Source organism: Amphiura filiformis, unplaced genomic scaffold, assembly GCF_039555335.1.
Source record: "Amphiura filiformis unplaced genomic scaffold, Afil_fr2py scaffold_238, whole genome shotgun sequence".
NCBI classification, from domain to species: Eukaryota; Metazoa; Echinodermata; class Ophiuroidea; order Amphilepidida; family Amphiuridae; genus Amphiura; species Amphiura filiformis.
The window spans coordinates 1-20,058 of NW_027305702.1; the positions used below are offsets into that span (position 1 = coordinate 1).

The 20,058-nt window shown below is 37.6% G+C and overlaps 1 protein-coding gene across 1 annotated transcript in view; it reads right to left on the reverse strand.

Moving 5' to 3' along the window:
* Positions 1-1,610: 1,610 nt before the first annotated feature.
* The window catches only part of LOC140145371 (ubiquitin carboxyl-terminal hydrolase 19-like), a 51,118-nt gene continuing 32,670 nt past the window's right edge, over positions 1,611-20,058 (reverse strand). Inside the window, exons 11-27 of the mRNA XM_072167121.1 lie at positions 18,809-18,942; positions 17,827-17,919; positions 17,038-17,103; positions 16,224-16,337; positions 14,445-14,555; positions 14,019-14,102; positions 13,725-13,819; positions 12,809-12,869; positions 11,796-11,914; positions 10,330-10,473; positions 9,660-10,030; positions 9,043-9,162; positions 7,757-7,857; positions 6,823-6,938; positions 5,638-5,790; positions 4,857-5,017; positions 1,611-4,068 (exon numbers count right to left, since the gene is read on the reverse strand). Coding sequence (XP_072023222.1) covers positions 3,623-4,068; positions 4,857-5,017; positions 5,638-5,790; positions 6,823-6,938; positions 7,757-7,857; positions 9,043-9,162; positions 9,660-10,030; positions 10,330-10,473; positions 11,796-11,914; positions 12,809-12,869; positions 13,725-13,819; positions 14,019-14,102; positions 14,445-14,555; positions 16,224-16,337; positions 17,038-17,103; positions 17,827-17,919; positions 18,809-18,942 — 2,489 coding nt within the window. The 3' untranslated portion in view covers positions 1,611-3,622. The remainder of the gene's footprint in view (positions 4,069-4,856; positions 5,018-5,637; positions 5,791-6,822; positions 6,939-7,756; positions 7,858-9,042; positions 9,163-9,659; positions 10,031-10,329; positions 10,474-11,795; positions 11,915-12,808; positions 12,870-13,724; positions 13,820-14,018; positions 14,103-14,444; positions 14,556-16,223; positions 16,338-17,037; positions 17,104-17,826; positions 17,920-18,808; positions 18,943-20,058) is intronic.

A 20,058-nucleotide genomic window follows, 5' to 3' on the forward strand; every position in this document is an offset into this window, starting at 1 on the left:
ATGTTATTATTAGTCATGATGCACCCATTTCGTTGAACTCAAAATTATACTGATGTTTATTTTAAAGTATTCAATAGTAAAAATGGACATAAAGAATTAAGAATATCAGATGATTAGTGACAATAAAAGTAATTGAATGCAACATTATCTTGCATAATTATAATGGCTCGCTTTAATACTGAACAATTCTGATTTTGGAATCTACCAGTTTATTGATAGCGAACCAAGAAAATCGGACTATGGACTTTGAATTTTAAGCAGAACTTTTCCCCGCGACTTTGCTCTCTAAAAACACACTGTCAAGCATACTTGTTTATCAGTCCATTAACCACAAGTACTAAGCATGGTATAGTACAAGACGCGCTAGATGTTTGATGCGAGATTAACTTTCGCGTCAACACAAAAGCGCCGCAAATACCACAGATAGTTGTGTACGGTGTAGTTAATGGTAATGGCAAGGGGCCGGAAGATTTAAACCATAGCAGATATGGGCGACTAATCACAAGGCAGATCCATTTAAAGATGCATTACATCATGGCCAATTTCATGGCTAACTCTCCATAGAGTCCTGTGTTAAAAATCTTAACCGCAAGGCAAAGTCAGTAGTCCACTTGGGAAGCTAACAAACAGAGGGAGTGCGGTGACTGAAAAGATCAGATACAGATGTGAAAATCTATCAGTTGCACACAAATCAATATAAATCAGAGTTTTATGTTTAAATGTAATAGCCAGAGTATGCAAAATGGGCAAGTGGACTACAGAGAAGTCTATGTCTTCGCCCTGATATCTTCATGGCAGAAATCGCCATGGTCGGTTGAATCCACAGCCACGCATGGCTTTGTTCTAACCTGTTTAATAGTTTTGAGACGCATGATGGGCCGAGGGACATCCAACTAAGGCTATTGACAATAGTCTGGTGACTGACCTCTGTAGATGTCAGTGAGCATGGTATACAACTTGTACGTCATGACGTCATCTGCTTTTAGACTGACTCCACCAGTGGCCTACGCTGCGCTATAGTTTGGCACATATAAAATCAGAATTTTTGTCAGTTTTGAGCTCAATACGCGGTTCTTTCTCAATCATAAAGCTAACGACTGTCATATTTTTTCAACACATATATTCAAGTGCAAGCCTTGAAATCGGATTCTGTAGAATCAAAAAATTATGGGAGATATTCATCATTTTCTACCCCGGTATCCAAAGATTTATCGCCTGAATATCAAATCGTGCATAGCACATATATGTGTATCGATTCCGGGTATTGATTTTAGTGTCTCTGCTGTACAATATAATTATTTACCAAGCGATGTTGGTGTGTGAGACTAAGGCTATTGACAATAGCCTGGTCACTGACCTCTGTATTTCAGTGAGCCTAGTATGTTTCTTCCCCACTCATCTGCTTTAGACTGACTCTACCAGTCATCTACCCCAGGGCCGTAGCAAGGTTGTAAAATGTGGGGCGGCCATGACAAATGTGGGGCGGCCAAAATACAAATATAGGCCCAAATTGAAATAAAGATATAAAGAAAAACATAATAAATTTCTCAAAAGTAGGCGGCCATGGCATCCCGGCCGCCCGCTTACTCTGCCCTGATCTACCCTGTACATGTACTGTGTTATGCTCTGTAATCCTGGGGTTGACAAATGAGGGCATCAGTCATTTTTTTGTTCTGCACGTATATAAAATCCAAATATGTGTCAGTTTCTGATTTCAAAACGCACGGTTGGTTCTCATTAGGCATGCTTAAGATTATCATGTTCTTTCAACACATATATTCAAGTGCAAGCCTTACAATTGTTTTTTATAGAAAGCAAAAATAACGGGAGATCATTTTTCAAGTTGCCGAATAATGAAAATAAAAGTATAAAAATATTAAGAAGGAAGGACCGATATTGAGCAATTGTCCTAGGTCATGTGATGATATCATACTACTAGGTTTCCAAGGAGAAAAGCTTTCTATGGCAGCAACGAATGGAAAAACCGAGGGATGAACTAATAGCAGATGGTTATCATGTATGGATGAATGTATATATAATTCAGTTGAGTATGACTAAAATTGGGAGGAAAATCGATTTATCAATTTTTATCGATACTGAATGGCCAATATATCGATTTTCTCAAATTCTGACACTGTGTAATAGAGATACTACATTTTTCCTGGGTAGGGTAGACTTGTTGGCAGCTAAACACTACCATGGTCCAGTCCAGCTGAACATGAGTCAAGGTCTAAACATAAACATACACGGCAAAACGGATACAACAATTGGGGCAACACTGCTCAAAAGATGTTGGAAAAATAGCTAAAATACCAACACATGTGCATGACTGTAAAAGCTATCATGCTTTGCATTTTAGCTACCAACTCGCCAACCTTGATATTGTGTATGCATTACCGCAACCAGATAATATATTATTATACCTAATAAAAACCACACAAGAGCTCCTAGGGACTTGTGCATTGTGTAAATTTGAATTATTATTATATAATATATAATTATTGTAGCACTGCAACTTACACAGTCATTCTTCAACTATAGCAAAATAATTTAATTGGTGTTCAACTAAATCATTTCACCTATGTTTGTTACTTTGCAACTATACACAAGCGTACACTGCGACTCCAGGCGTCCATCTTGACTTCTATTTATAAACTGGTTGGCATGTGACCTGATGTCCTCAACTATTGTGACATGTGGAAAGGTCAACTGATGATATTGACATGGAGATCTCTACGAGGTTATACTTACGCACTTCGCTCAGTCATGCAAAGTGTAACTTCTTGGTTGAACACAGTTTTCCTACAGTATAGAGGCCATCAGTGTGACGTCATATGCCGCCATTTTGTGGGTACACGCTGCGATGGTCGTTCGATCTCCATGCGTGAACAGCAAAATCACCGTGTCGATGCGTGATCACAGCTGCGTGGCAAGCTGCGTCATGCGCGTAGTGTCCGACGCGTGAACACACGTATCATTTGTACCCACAAGATGGCGAAAGGCTGACGGCCTCTATTGTTGTCATTTTGTTGCATAATGCTGAATATCTGATTACTATAAACCGTTCCTATCAATACGTGAAGTGATTCAGGTAATTTGTTGAGTGCGAGCAGTGACCGAGGCCAAAAATAGCTTGTTACTGTAAAACAAAATCGGTAACATCGATAAAAATGGGCAATTCCATTTGAAATACGTACATCTATGGAAGATATTATCTTAATCTTCCACATAGGGGGTGTCGAGTTTAAGTAAGAGTCTCCCACACCTTTCATAACCACTATAGGACATTTTTTGTTTTAGCTATTCACCCGCAATTACGACAAGATCACGCTACGACCCAATGATCGAAATTTTCCTCATTTGTGAATGATGACACGATTGTAGTATTGTATCATATGGCGACGGCATTGAGCAGACACACAATACTAATTTCATGACACAATTATGACACAATCCTAATCTACGGGAAAAACACACTTGTGTGGATCAGGTCTTAGTTTCAACTGGAATAACCCAGTACAAAGGTATGTGGATTCAGACGATTTATATTAGTATATATGCTATTTGGCAATATACGGTAATCACTATCGTATATCTCACCAGGATGTATCACATTTGTCACTTAATCAATATCTTCCATATTGGTATACGACAGTTCAGTCTCTTGGTCTTTACAACTACTAGCTTCCGGGTCTGCAGCTTTATCATCAACTGCTGCAGATGCTTGCGGACTTGCTGCTGCTGTAGCTGTTGCTGCTGTGACTGTTGATGCTGCAACTGGAATGTTTGCACTAGAAACAGTTTCTTTTTTCTCTGTTGCTACATTTATTGGGTGCTTTTCTTGTGCCACAGCCTCTCTCTTTGGATTTCGTACCTGGGCGGTGCTTCCTTTGATCACAGCTTTAGGTTTTGTGTCCTTTTTCGGAGGTGCAGTGGTGGTCGCTATTGGTGGCGGTATGTAAGGTTGACATGGCTGTCGGAGTCGGTAGAACAGAAGATACGCCGAGTGGGTCAAGACGTTCTTTTCAGATGCCATGGTAACGTGACTGTCATCAAACAAACGCCAATCTGAGAAGGAACAATAAAGACATTAAATACTCCAGTCAAAAGAACTGACAAAAGCTAGCAGACCTTCCAGCTTGGAAATGGTGCCTGTTTACTGCTTAAAATTGCCATCATTTATTTAACATTTTCTTTTGCTTGGCGGGGTCTAGAAACAGCCCAGTCATGCATGTTGTATCCTTCAGCAAGACTTCCTCTCCAATGTACAAATGGATACTGGCTGATGCTGAGGGGGTATCAAGATGTTGTGCATGGAAGTAGCAACATGGGAGTCTGGTCAATCACTATCAAAATTGTTAAACACTAACCCCAACTCCCTACCCTAAATACTAAACCCAATCATAACTCTACCTTTAACTCTGCCACTTTAACCCTAAACCTAAAAGACTGGGTGCAGAGAGTATTCAGTTAGCTTAATCAGTAATGAGCGTTGCACTCTGGTGCATTGGTGTTTGATGAGCCTCGGTGAAATCTCTATTTGTTATCGTGAATAATTTGAATTAGAAGCTAAATTGAAATTACCCTGGGCAAAGAACTAGCTGCTTCTTTATCTACAAGAACTCAGAAAGTTGATCCTGACTGTGATGGTTTATTGTAGTACAAATGTATGTGTAGGGTGTGCACTTCTTAAGCTAAAGTCCCTAATGGTGCTAAATGGTTTCAACAGTGTGTCTTGTGCCACGGTGGTCTACAAATTCCTGTGAAGTGTGCTGAGGAGGCTTGTAGGTTTATGCCTGTGTGTAGCGCACTATAAATCACTGCATTTTATTCCAAGCTTATGGACAGATACGTACCATTTTCATTCTTGCCCCAGTCTTCCCTACTAGGTAGTCTAGCAAATGATGTGTAGTGTCCTCCAAGTATGCCTCCATGATGATTGATAACACCATATAAGTCATACACAGGGGGTATCCCTCCCTTGTATCCATGGCAATAAGGGGTCAAATCCAAACCTCTGTTTTGAGGAAGAAAAACAAACAATTCACATTATACAATACATATTGTGATGCTTCAAACAGACTTTACATCGGCGTATAGTTTGATCAGTATGTAATTCATACAAACGTCAAAGAAAACCCGCATTGGGCGTGTGTTCATCAATAGCATTACGGGCTATGTACACATGTTATTTGCTGCATTTCGTCAGTCGCAACACATAGTGGCTTAGACTGATTTTTACAAATTTTCCATTTCGCATAGTGGCATAAAGGTTTAGAGCTAGCTATATCCTATAATAGCTATTCCATGTAAACAATTAGAGATAGTTTAATAGTTTGAATCTTAAACTTCAATTTCAAATGGAATCGGGCCACTGAGAGATAACAGTAGCATATCCTTCAAAAACGTTTTGATCAAAACTGTATTTTGTCCTTCATGTACGCCGCTGTGTGTTGAGATCGACAATTTGTATTGCTTTCAGCTGCGCTTAAGCTCAATTCTCTTCCTACTGTGGCAAATTGTGTAACAAAAACTACAAAAGGGTGGTTGTTGCAAGACCCCCTTATTTTTGGCCCCTACACAGATGTGGGGCTTATGTCATCATCCAAATGGTTGTCTGTCTGGTTATCTGCTTACCTTGTGGGATAGTAGACCATCTTGTCAATCTTGTCTCTCCATATCATATTCTTGAATGAGAATCTCTTGAGTTGGATGATTAGATTACAAGGTAATCTCCACAGGGACATCTCTTTGGTAGCTTCACGATGCTGCTTGCATTTGGGACAATACCTATAAAATGGACACAAAGTTGGTCATAAAACAGTTGTAGACTTGGATTAGATTCACTTATAGCCTCTCTACACCAGAGGCTGTGTGGAAGGTAGTAACAGATTAAATCAAAACTCGACCGGTGGTTGACCGCCGGTTCTGTCTAGTTTTTATTGTTCTAAACAATACTGGACTGAACCGCCGGTCGAGTTTTGATTTCATCCCAAATTAAATGCTTCCTCTATAAATGTTGCACTTGTTATTCCAAGCTGCGGATCCTGTGTTTCTCTACCGTATGTCAGTTGCCTCCTTTCCACAAGGTAATAGGCATATTGCACAACAATGCAAACAGCTGAGGTTGATCCATCTCTTTCAGTATTACAATACGCATTATTGTTTTTTGGGGTGGGATTTCGGTCAAATTGACTTCCGGAGAACAAACACAGGATCCACATATTGATTCGGTGATTTTTGATGTAAAATATTGGAATTTTACAAAAATAAAATATAAATGAATGCATGTATCCCTCTCCTCTCTCTCAAATTATGCAAATAAGCATATTAATTACGCAAATTAGAGGGCTGCTAGACAATATTATAATACATTAGAGCACATTAGAAACACTTTGACCAAGTTTCAAGGCAAAAGTCTGCAACATAAAAGTACCCTGAACATTTATGCATTGATTTTTGAGCAATATTGGCAAAAATTACATATTAATGAGCCTTTTTGAGCATTGGGGCTCTCTGCACGGGTACACCATCACCAAGGTGCCTGACTGGTACTAACAGAGTACCTACACAGTACCAATGTTGCTACAGAAATTCACATCATAATACACTTAAATCCACACAAGCGCTCACCAGTGACACACAATACGCAAAGCACAACCATGGCAACGAGCATAAGTGCTGCGCCCAACAGCTGTGTGACCCAGAATTATAAACTAGGTCAACAATAAAAAAGGTTGTCTTTCGAAAACTTTGTTTTGAAAAGGTGTATTCATGATAACCAGGACATCAATGGAAGACAACCGATGAGTAACAACCTACCATGCCTCATCAGGAGCTAGCTTCTCTGGTTTAGTGAATAGTTGTAGACACTGGTCCACGGTGATGTTCTTCTCGCTGTCAATTGTATGATACATGGATTCGTCGTCCTCATATTCCTGGAAGAATAAATAATACAACAGGAATGTTAATATACAGTATTAGGAAGTTAAACCAGGGCCGTCACAATCCCTGTATAAGAAGTGAAATCACTTCACATGGGCAGTTAAGGAGTTTTAGCCCAAATTTATATGAGTGCAGACGGCAGGTCTTGTATACTGCTTCAATGGTGAAACTGACTTACTCGTAAATTTGTTTGACTGACAGTTATCTTTGATATAAGCTGTACAATACTTAGTCCTGATCCAAATCTAGTATTGTCTGCCAGTCGTACGTTGGGAGAGATAGGCGCCAGACTTCATTTGAGCAAACGAGTGGCTTATCCTATACAGGGGTGTGAGAGGCCACAGACCAAAAAAGAGGAAAATGACTAAAACATGCTTAAAAACATCGTAAAATCAGGGTAAAAACGTCAAATATGGGCCGAAAAGAAAAAGAAAATGTGTAAATTTTGGCAAAAAAAAAGAGGAAATCAGGTGAAAAGAGAACTCTCACACCCCTGCCTATAGTACATTAATAGTACTCAAGAATCTTTTGTACACTCAGTATTTAAAAAAGAAATTTGGTTGAATCAGGATTCAAATCGTCATCCTCTGGACTGAAAAGTCCAGTGCTCCATCATCAACCATGTTTTGCTATTTTACACCAAAACACCATCACCATATGGAAAATGAAATCACATCTTACAGCGCAACTAAAGCTTTTGAACACCTGACCTGATGTGGTTTTTTGATTGTATTTTAAGTTGATTGTAAAGTTAAGTAGAAGTACCTAATAACATACAAAAAATAAAAACCCATGGGGGTTTAAGACTCACCAACTCCTTAGATTCCGCTAGTACATGGTTCTGCTGCTTGGGGTCATTTCTCCAGTCCATCGCAAGATAATCATAGCGAGACAAATCCAGGGGCTCATCACCTGCAGACAAATAGATCCAGGCTAGGAGTTACACCGCATCTATATTGTACACATCCCACATCTATTTGGCATTTTTAGCAAGTTAGCTTGTTTCACTTTGTAAAAAAAATAATCATAGCAAGCTTCATTTTGGTGGTTAACTGATCTATCTTTGAGATTGTTTTTTGTTTTTCTGTGAAAGTCTTCTGTGAATGTTTCTATCATGTCTTCAAAATAAGATTGTTATTCTGTGAAAGTCTAACTTACAGATAGATTGTTTTACCATCAAACAGTATAGGGGCCAGCCCCCTGAAATTTCTGTGTCGTTGGGCAGATGTTTCAAACGGACGAGTCATATATCAAAATGTTCAGAAGAGTCTGGAGAATCTGTTCTGCCATGTTGCCAAATTTGTAAAGAGCGTGTTCTATTTTGTTTCCATGGCAGCAGCCATGCTATAAGGTTTTTAACTAAAAATGGTATATTTTTAGCTAAAATTCATCAAAACAGGCTAAATTCAATGCTATTCATACATATTTCACCAGCATTGAGGACTAGAAGCTTGTATTTTATTGCATAAATGTGAGCGTCGCTCGACAAAATTGCAATATTATAGTAGCAATGATGTATTTCTCTTAATTCCATATGACTTTTTATGAAATCAAATGTCACAATTCCGATGGATAGTTTGGATAAAAAATCTCTTACGGCCAATCGCACATCCCCACACAGGGAGCAGGGCACCATTTAACATCATTCCAATGGGCGCAGTTTTAAACAAACATATTACACAATGACTACAGACAAGGAATCAAAGAATATGACCTTTGCTCCACATCCACAACATCGCGATGATGTTACGATTTGCATTTCATGACCTTTCAAGCATCGTTAATCTCATTTCCCAGTTGTTTTATTGCGACACATATGCTATCATTAGTACACACAGACACTATTTTGATTTTTGATGTTATGATTGTTAATAAAAGCGGAAATTGATATCGGAAAAATGAAAAAAGCAGATATCCGCTAAAAAGCGGGTATCTCACAGTCCTGCAAATTCAATCCACTTTGGCCAAAACAAGGGCTGTTTTAAATTTCATACAGCTAAAAAAAAGCAAGATCTGGGTTGGTCTTTTTTTTTTTGTCACCTCATATCCAGAAATATAAGGTAACACCCTTGGGTAGTTAGATATTTATTGACATACCTTTATCACCTAACCTATCTCCTAGTGGTCCAGGCAGCCCATTTCCTGACATATTGACTGGTTTAATAAAGAATGGTGGCATGGTCCTCTCTGGTAGTTGAGGTTGGCCTACAACCATAGCTGTAATAAAGAAACAAAATACATACAAATATTATGGTTGGTCTCAAAGTTCTTTTTTTTAATGTTATAAAAAAGGTACATATCAAACCAATATCTATAATATCAACTGCTCAGTGTCAGAAGTAGGTAAATACAATAGCTGCCATGTGTAGTTGCCAGTTGTACATGAGTACAATATACAGTGTGTGAATTGCCCAATGTTCACAGGGCAGCTATTGCACTTGCCCACTTCCGGCACTGAACATATATATACACTATGGTACTACATCATGTCAGCTTTTCATTATCTGTATGCAAAAGTAATGGGCTATTCCGATTGAAATCCATACACCCCCTGTGGAAGACATGACCTTAATCTTCCACACAGGGAGTGTAGATTTCAAATGGAGCCATCCATTCAGGTAGTTCCATTTGAACTTCACACTCCCTGTGTGGGAGATTAAGGTCATGTCTTCCATAGAGGTTGTACTGATGTTAACTGGAAGAGCCCAACGCACCTGTTTTCCCATCTACTCCATCATCTTCCTTGGTCTCAACCTCATTTCCATTTTTCACATCATCATTAGCCCCGGCAGCACTTGTACTAGCGCCATCTTCTGACTGGTCCATAACGCTTTCACCGACAGCACTATCTTCACTCAGCTGTTCCTCGCTGGCCGATGACGACGACGAAGCTTCCATATCGATACTCTCTTGTGAACAAGATGACACGCCTGTGCTGCTGCTTGGTTCGCCGGCTCCCCATTCCGATGAGGTGGAGGGTTCGTTTAGTCTATCGGGATCTTCCGGCGAGGATTGGGAGGATTTGTCAGGGCTGACATTTGTTGATTGGGCTGTGATGGGTGGCTGGAAAACATTGGTGGAATATCTGCAAGTAAATTTACAGGCAACAAGTAGATTAGTTTTTTACGTGTCCATGTTGAAAGAACAGTTCTCGAACCATAATTATGGACACTGAACTTAATGGATTTATAATGCACAGATACAAAAGCAATTAATAAAAACCCAAGTAGACTGCCTAACGTGTCTTACGCTATTTTGCGCGACGCTATGTTTATCATCATCAGAAGTCCCAAGATGTTGTGGAAAGACTTTTAAAAAATGATTAAGCACCCTTTAGTGCTTTAAAAGCCCTTGTGGTTATTTAATTGAATATATGGCACCTACCTTGCATAAGCTTCCATGGCTTGACATAATCTCGCATACGTTGCATGCGACTCGGGTAGGCTAATCATAAATGGACTGCCGACAGGTTCAGGTCGTCTCTTGCAAGTAATCTTGTGACTGGCCCAGTGTTCCTTTTGACACATCCTGTATGAACAAATCATGGGAATGACTGGGATTACTATAGAGTTAACCATACCTTTTGCTGCTGGTGCATGTAAAATGGGCTATTTCAGATGAACTCTATACATGACCTTAATCTCCCATTTATAGAGCATGAATTTCAAATGGGGTTACCTGAATGGGTGACTCCACTTGAGATCTACACCTCCTTTGTTGGAGATTAAGGTTGTCTTCCATAGGGGCAATTAGGGGGGCGTGGTGTTTAGATTTCAACTGGTATAGCCCATTTTGTGGAAATACAATTTTCAGACAGTTGATTTCTAACTACTGATACACCCCATGTTGTATTCCCATTCAATAGTTGGTATCTATGTACATACATAACATTTTAAACAACCCAATTTCAAATCCGTAACCCCAAATGTAATCTCTTTCAAATTGGTATGCAAGCACAAGTCACTGCAAACTAAAGCAGTTTTGTCTATTTTCTCACATTAACCAACCAATATGTAATGTCAACCGTGCCCTTTTGTCATGGCAGGGAGTTATAATTACACAATGCATTCATAAAACAGTTGTTTTATATATATTGCAATTGACGAGACAGTCAGTCATGCTCAGTGTATGATGCTCACTATATGTGACACGATCAAGGGAAACAAGTCGGATGTCGCTAATATTGATTTTGAGATATTGGCAAAGAAAGTGTTAAAATTCTTTTGTTTTTTATTGTTTTCAGCAACTGATAAATTGACGTAACTTAGCAAAGAAAAGTCGTGTCAAAATGGGGTTTTCAGTTTCTGAAAGCACTAAATGTCCTCTTTAGAAACATATATGTAAACCTCATTTTTGACCAGGGTCGACATGTAACTCATTCCCCTTGATCATCCATAAATAAAATGATTGTGCCAGGGAAAGGCAGTGTTGCATAAACTTTTTTCAGTGCCAAGGTCAGGCCATAGTGAATGAACCTCTAGTAGTTCAAAATCCCAATACCACATTTGGGCGGTTTTACTCGAATTTGATATAGGTAAATCGCCCAATTGCACTTGCAAAAGTTAACCAATTTTAGGCTAGTAGCATGCATTTAAAAAAAAAAAAAGTAGCAACAAGTGATCAGCAAGTGGCCCAATTGTAGGCCACTAGGCATGGTGCATAACTGGGGAAAGGCATTATTACAGTCAGCTTATTGTACTTGAAGACCAAATTAAAAAGACTAGTTTGCATCTGACGTCATGGCAAAGGCGCAACGTGATTGGTTGCTGATCTGCGCAGTACAGCATTTTTGGTCTGGTTAACAGGACGTCATACGCAAGCATGTCTTTTCAATTATAATGATGACTTACTGGTCACAATAGGCTGCTCTGAGGCATTTGGTACAGCGCTTCAGGACATGGTCTCCTACACGGTCTTTTCTACACATTGAGTTAGAGCATCTGTTGAGCGCAGGTGGCATTTGTAGTCTCTGAAACCAAAAGCACACACACACACAGGAATATGAATGACTAGACTGAAGACATTAAAATAATATCACATTTAAGCACAGCCAACCAGATATTTCAAGTAAGCAATGATCAAATATGAACTGCTCAGTGCCAAAAGTGGGTTAGTGCAATAGCTGCCATGTGAACATTTGACAATTTTGACACAGTATATTGTACTCATCTACACATGGCAGCTATTGCACTTACCCACTTCTGGCACTGAGCAGTCGATATATATACCACAAATATGCTCAATGAAATTACAGGCACTCTACTTGTTGTAAAGTAACATGCTTGTTTACTACAGAGTGGTATGTTTTTGTTTTAGGGAGTAATTTTTTACAGCATTTCATTTATGAGAAATCCAGAAAACAAATTTCATGCATACAATACCTATGAAAAATATTTTCCAAAATTTTGTTTCATAGTTTTTTTCACTAAAATTTGGACTCAATATAAATGACACTTGTAGAAAATTTAATCTACAGATTCTTAAAGTTCTAGTTTTCATTTTTTTACTTACTTTGCAACTGCTTTTACAAATAAATATTTGGGATTTAAAAGCATTTATAAATCCTAGCACAAATATCAAATAATAAAAATAAGCAAAAATTCAAACATGAGAAATAGTTGTTATGAAGGTGTTGAAAAAGCAAAAAGTTTTTTTGTAGAAAATCATACCTTGATTTAAATCCATGTTAACATGTTCAAAAAAGCAGCAAAAATTTCTTTTTATTTTAACATATTAGAATTACCGGTAATGTGCTTAAACTTGTTTCTCTGTATTACAAGAAAAAAATTAATATTATTTTAGTTTAGCATTCAAGCAAAATAAATTTGCCATGTAAAATTAAAATGTGTGGCCTACCATTTACCTGCATGACTACAACTTCAACTACCCTCTCCTTCACTTGCTTCTCACCTAGAACTTCACACCTGTGATCAAAAAAAGACAGGAAGTAATGTTACTTAGAAACCATGGCAACCAAGTGAAAATAAGAAATTATGTTGAAATTCAGAGGAAGAAATCATGGGATGAGTTAAAACAGTAATGATGTTGACTTTCACAATCAGAAGGGAATGAAAAATACAAACACAGTAAAGCTGAATTTATATTCGATCGCTGAGCGATTGCGATGCACTACCTTTGGAAAGCGATGGATAATCGCTGAAGCGATCGCCGAGCGATGCAGCGCTCGTTGCTTTTGCATTAAATACTAATCACAGCGATCGAGATTGCAGACGATAATTAAAATATACAAAAGCCCACAATATACATAAATTGTTAGAACATCCATTGCTTTCAATAATAATTCTTTTAATTAATTCAAATCCAGAAGTTAATGATCAAGAAAGGTAAATTAATTAGAAAATAACTGATCCAGTTGGTAGTAAATGATTGGTTGATGCATTTACATGTGAAGCGACATCGCTCGGGAGTTGAGATTTCTTCAACTCCCAAAAGTGACATTGTTTTGTATAGATTGATCGGCTTGATACTCTGAAAACAGAAGTAAACATTGAGCATGAATGAGATTAGCTTTTCTTCAAAAGCGATTGCGTATAATATTCATTTGCAATCTACACTCCCTGTGTGGGAGATTAAGGTCATGTCTTTCATGGGGGTATATAGATTTCAATTGGAATAACTCAATCTTTGCTATTAACCTTGTTATTACAAAATGTATAATTTCTACTGGAAGACGGGTGTCAGACGTCCAACATAGCACAATACATTACAAATGAATTCACAATGCAATATTTAAATACTTAAAATTTGATAATACTTACACATAAATAATATCATTAATAGAGATACTAGACAGGCTACTTCCCCTGTTGAACACTTTATGTACTCGACTATTGGCAACCTCAAATACCCGCATCTAGGCAAAAAGAAAACAAGTTAATTCAACAGTGATTTATTTAGTGATCTCTAAGGGCATCTCCTTTGTGTATTTCACTGATCAAATATAAAAATGGTTTGATGCAAAATATTCAAAACAAACAAGAAAATATATCAACTTTTGTCTATACTTTTTGCTAATTGCTAATGACTGGACCTGATATTTGGAGATTACTTACATTTTTACTGTTAACTTTTGTCTTCTGCGACATAACAGCTTTTAATTCCTCAACACTTGCATCTGGTGTAAGTGGTACTAGATACTGCAGAAAAGAAAGAAACAAATAATGCAATACAAAGATCAGTATGATCATAAAGTACTCCATTGTTATAAGGAAAACAAGTTGCACTGTAAGAAAAGAAGCTGAAAGAATACATACAAATTTCAGCAACATGTTAGACCACAGATGCAGGGTTCCCGCACCTTGAAGCCTTTAAAATTCAAGGACTTTTCAAGGACTTTCAAGGTCCAAAAGCATGATTTTCAAGGACTTACCACAACTCAAAAATCATGATGCAGCTTGACATGCGGCACATATACAGCTCCTCTCCACTCCCCAAAATAAACAAAGCAGGAAAGGAACCAAAAACTTTGAGTGACTTACCTTAACTGGTTTCTTATAGTGTTCCTTGGAAAAGAAGTATACTGGAATATGTCTTTTCTTCTTTGGAAGAGGTACTGAAAGTTGCATGAATGGATCAAACGTAATGGACACCTGTACACAGAGATAAAATTAAACCAATGCAAATGACAAGTAATTATTTTCAGATTTACATACCGTAAAACCCTGTCTACAAGCATATAGTGTGCTTCTGATGAAAGCTACATTAATCCAGTCGCCATTATGGAGTTTGAGCAAATAAATTACGGATCCAAGCATATACAAACAAGTATTATTTTAAGACCGATCTATTGTATTGGTATATTAACGCTTGCTTCGAATTAATTAAGCTTTTATAAAAAACACTATATATGCTTGTAGACGGGGTTTTACGGTATATTTGTTGGGAATCTTGATAATAATTGGTAAGTTTTTAGCAGTTTCGTCGTCTGACAAGTTTAGAACTGTCAAGCTTTCGTAAGGAGTAGCTCGGACTTCTTCAGGACAAAGTATGAGACATGTAGGCTGCCCCTTGCCTACTGATGGCTCTGAAAAGAGCCGTTCACTGAAGACTGACCCTTGTGAGCAGTGAACAAGCAGACCTCCCCTATCTGCTAATGTAAAAGTTTTTGTGGCTCTAAAATGAGCCGTTCACTGAAGATTGCCCTGTTCACTGAAGATTCCCGGTTATCTCTGATAACGGTCAAAACATATGCGATCTTGAATACACTCTTTGCATTTATCTGCCATCTTGTTACCAAAAGGAGGCTCTCCAAACAAACAAATGCACATCAAACATGCAAGAATTTGTCAGGCTTTTCTCAGTGACTATTTCCAGTCACAGGACAATTAGTTGTCTAATTGGGTTACCATATTGGGGGGCTTGGCAACACTGCTTAAAAGCCATAATGTACGATTTCTGTCAAATTTGAATTTTGTTATTCTCTATACCCAAAATGGTCAAATGATATTAGTAATAATAGTCAGGAAGGGTTTCTGTCAATTTTAAGCCAGAATAACTAGCTAAAGTAAAAGAAACCCCACTGGCAATTTTGGCTGTTTAACGTGGAGTTCTATGAGGGACTTACTGTCGTATTACGACTTTTATGTCAAAATTGCTCTGTTGACCTACAGACACAACAAATTACGGCCAATTCCATTTAGGTGTTAGTTGGGATATGTGTATTCGTCTCAGGTGTAAACAATACAAATATTAGCAAAACATTGGGTTTGAAAAAAAGTATCAATTTCATACCATTAGATCGTACATTATGGCTTTAGATTAAAGTTTAAGGTGTGTTGATACCAGGTATGTTATACCGACTGTGAAAGAAGCATTGAGTGATTCTGATTTGGAACAATGTTTGCGCAAATTATTTCTTACAGAAACCCTACATGCACATTTAAAAGAGTGAGTAAAACAGTCATGTCACATAGGCCATATTATTCATTTGGGTCTTCCAAGACCCCTTACTGGACTCACAATTGTAATTATTCCTTTATTGGGGTTAAGCCTTCCATCAGAAACAGCTTGCAACAACACAATATACTAACAATAATAGCCTAAACTCTTATCATAGACCAACAGACTGTGTGTACAGAGCTGAACAAAAAAAAAGTCCAATAATTTTCACAAAATGTTGTTGCAACTTTAACATTTACTATTAACAAAAAGTATTTATGTACTACTTGCTTAGTGAATTGCCTAAGGTACTCCACAGTTTATATACATAGTTATTTTGTATTCAGCACAATGGCATCATGTACACTATTATAGTTTACCTTTCCGCACTCTGGACATACTAGTTTCGACTTGTACTGGCCTTGGAACAAGTCTACAATAAATGAATCGTTCTTGCGTTTCTTATGCGTTGCCCAAGCCTCTTCAGCTACCACCTGCATAGGGGGAAAACAGAATTGAAATAATAGACCTTTTCAAATCAATACTGGATATGTTCCCCAAACCAGGGCACATGCACCAGGTACACATGCAATGTAATACATCATATGTGACACGATCTGGTCCATGGAGGTCAAAGGAGACATTTTTGAAAACTGAGTTACTATAATTATTACCTTAAATACATACATTAGCTGTCATATACTGAAAATACCAAAGTCTAACATACATGGTTTTAAAGTTATGAAGTTTTGTGACGTCTATTTTCTATAAATGTATTTTATTGTTTTTTTACTCCATATTTTTGTCCTTATCTCAATTTCAAATTTGCCGCCTTTAGCCTCCATGGATCAGATTGTGTCACATATGAAAGCATCCTCATGCTCGCAAAATTGTGCGTAAGCGCTCGCAGGACACGCATTACACAAAGTGCAATTAACGTAATTGCTGCCTTCAATAGCTGTATGATGACCAGGAATTAGGTGGTCATCATAAACACAAGGTTGTCTTCTTTGATTTGAAAATGTCTATTGGTTGAGTCATTTACCTTCAATTGTGTGAGTCATTACCTCATCATGGGGAACACCCCACCTCCAAAAAATAAACTACCATATCTCCTTATGATTTTTAAATCAAATATTCTGTATTCAAATAAAGTGTCTGGTTACACAATCATACAAAAATGTTGAGACTTACTTCATCCGGTCTACCATCTGAATCCACTGTCTCTGTGTAGGGCTTTTCTTTGATACGATTTAGATCCTATAGAGATAAACATAATTCAGGTTTAACTTTAAGATGCAAATGTTAGAACCATTTAGGTACCCAAGTAAATTCCAGTATCTAGCAGCCTTTCTGGAAGACCCATTGGTTATCTTCCCATGAACATTATCGTAATACCGACCCAGTTTGACATATTTTGAGTAGCACTGCAACGATGGCGAGCAGGTTTTTACGCTTTACTTGGTATCGTGTTACACACTACACCAAACACCTACAGTGCTCGTTTGTCGCTGTCTGGACAGCGGGGACAACAATGACATCCTGGAATAAATGTTGGCACACTTTGCCTGTCTTTTGCTATATTTTTGTCTGTGTTCCGTAATTCAATATTGGACAAAACCAAATGGTAAACAGGTCCGGGAGACCCTCCATCATTGAAAGATGGGGAGTGAGGAAGGGCAAGATAAAGGGGAGGGTCTCTGCTTTACTGCATGGATGTTTCACTCCCCTCTCCAATTTTGATAGGGTATGCATTTCAATTGTTAGGTACAAGTGTGTCAACTTTTTTTTCTAGGACTGTAAGTATCTACTTTTGCATTATGTAGAATATAGCAGTCACCAGTAACTTATCTTGCTTGAATCTGTTATACAGAATGGTACAATAACTATAACCTGGTATGAATATCTACACAGGTTGTGACATGCACACATACACCGAATGCCACTTTAACACACATTTTGCAACAGCTTATTTGAGCTTACCTCATGCAGGCCATCCAATAGGAATGCCATAAATTCCTGGGCATCATGCTGAGCAAATCCCATGAACTGACTTGCCTTGGTTGCTATAACAGTCTGAAAACAGTGGCAAAGAAATAAAAATAAAAAGAATATAACAACTTCAAAATAACAGCTTTGTATGGATTCTGGAATATAGTTAATCTCTAAAAAAGTTTGTTTACCAATTCCAGCTTTTAATCAGACATCCCAAGATATTTTCCCCAGAGATAAGCATGATGGATTATTTATTGCTCTAGAAATTGCATATTTATAGTTATGATTGAAAAGAATTTGAATTCAATTGTATTCCTAGACTTGACTTTAGGGCAAAGGAGAGGTCTGTCAAAATTTCAACATTCTGCGAACTATAGACATTATGAATAAATAAGGTGCCAAAACTGAGAAATAGGCTACGGTAGGGATTAAAGGGGCATCAACCCATTAAAAAAATTGTGCTGAAAATTTCTTATGAAATTTCATTATCCAATTCAGGAAATGCAATTTTGTTCTTTATGGCCAATTTTCATAATTCTGGGAATTCCTGGAAGACTGATATCTCAGCAAAGCTCTCTTAAACTTCCTGAATGAGAACACTGTAACTCACATTCATTTTTTTTAAAAACTCAAGTGTAAATCAATTGAAATCAGTCTTCTAGCAGCTCTCCTAAATAAACATTATAAGAGCTCCTATTCTAACCAATTGTGATGTGTCTACCACAAAATGGGCTTTTTGAGATATTGGCCAGGCAACTTGTTCTCAAACTTTTCAATAAAATATTGCATGTTCATATTATTACTTGTTAGGAAGTAGAAATATCCATATATAGGTTGAGAAATCTTTTATCTATTGTTTATTCAAATGATCAATGGACCATAACTCAGATCCAGTTCTGCCGACATTAAAATCCAAGTTGTGGTGGATGGTCACAATTTCATCAACAAACACCTGTCACTCCATTTTTACCTTCAGTTTGAGTGGGGCATAAGATCTAAATTTGCCCGACCACAGTAGTCTCATCAAGACAGCAAAGGACAACACCATATGACCACCAGTGCCTAATGGATTGTCTGTGTTGATCTCATCTTTCACATTGTTATCTGAAAAAGTAAAAATCACATAAATAATATGAATGACTCATATCTGAACATGTTCATCATCTGTTCAGCCAGTGTACTTTTGTATTGTTTACTTCCATTCTTGTTGGTCCCTGTTATTATTGCAGGGTTTTATATTTCCATGGGCTTTGGAATTGGTAATCATCACACCTTGGCTACATCCGTGCCTCGTGTGTTGTTTCTTGTTGAGTTTTGTTTGTCTGCTTATATGTGACGTGTCGTGTCAAAATGAGACACTTTTGGGCAGAATCGTAAATGGAGAAATAGCCAAAAATCTGCCAGGGGGAGATTTTTTCACAATTTGGGTTTGTTGCAAATGTGTGATGTTATTAATGTTGAAAACATTGTCTGATAGTTTCAGACCGGAATATAACAAGCATCTTGTATTTTTTGAGACATTTTTCTAGGTAATTCCTACTATCAACATTGTCAATAATATTTTTAAAGGCCGATATCTCAATTTCCAATTTTACAATCCCATAACTTACGAACTCAATATCTTCGCTTAGGAATGTCCGATTTCATTGGGGAAAACGGCATTGTGCAGCAAAATATCTCTATATTTAAGATACGTAAAAACCTCAAAATTGATAACCTGCCCAAAAGTGACTCTTTTTGACATGACACGTCACATATGCACAGTGACGTTATTCACTTGTTCCAGTGTACTCTTGTTTTGTTTATTTGATTCTTGTTGTAATTGCAGGTTTCACACTTTTGTGGGCTTTGGAATTGGTCATTTTTGATCAACAAACTTAACCTACTCTTGTACCTACATTTCATTGGGTGTTTTACATAGTGACGGATGTTAAAAACGGGGTGTTTTACATCGGGAAACGTTGAGTAAGTGAATTGTATTGGGCATCGATTGTAAACTTGCAATAAATGTTCAGTAATTCATGTGTCTACCAAAAGTAGAAATGTTGTAAAAATCGTACATCTCACAGATGTAATAGGTTGCCAAAGTTATCCATCACTCTGGATTTCACAATTTTTGTGAAATCTCAACATCTGTCACTCTGGATTTTACCGTATTGTTCAGATCTGTCGGTATGCAATGCACCTGACGATTTGTTATTTCTTGTCCCCACAGTGTCT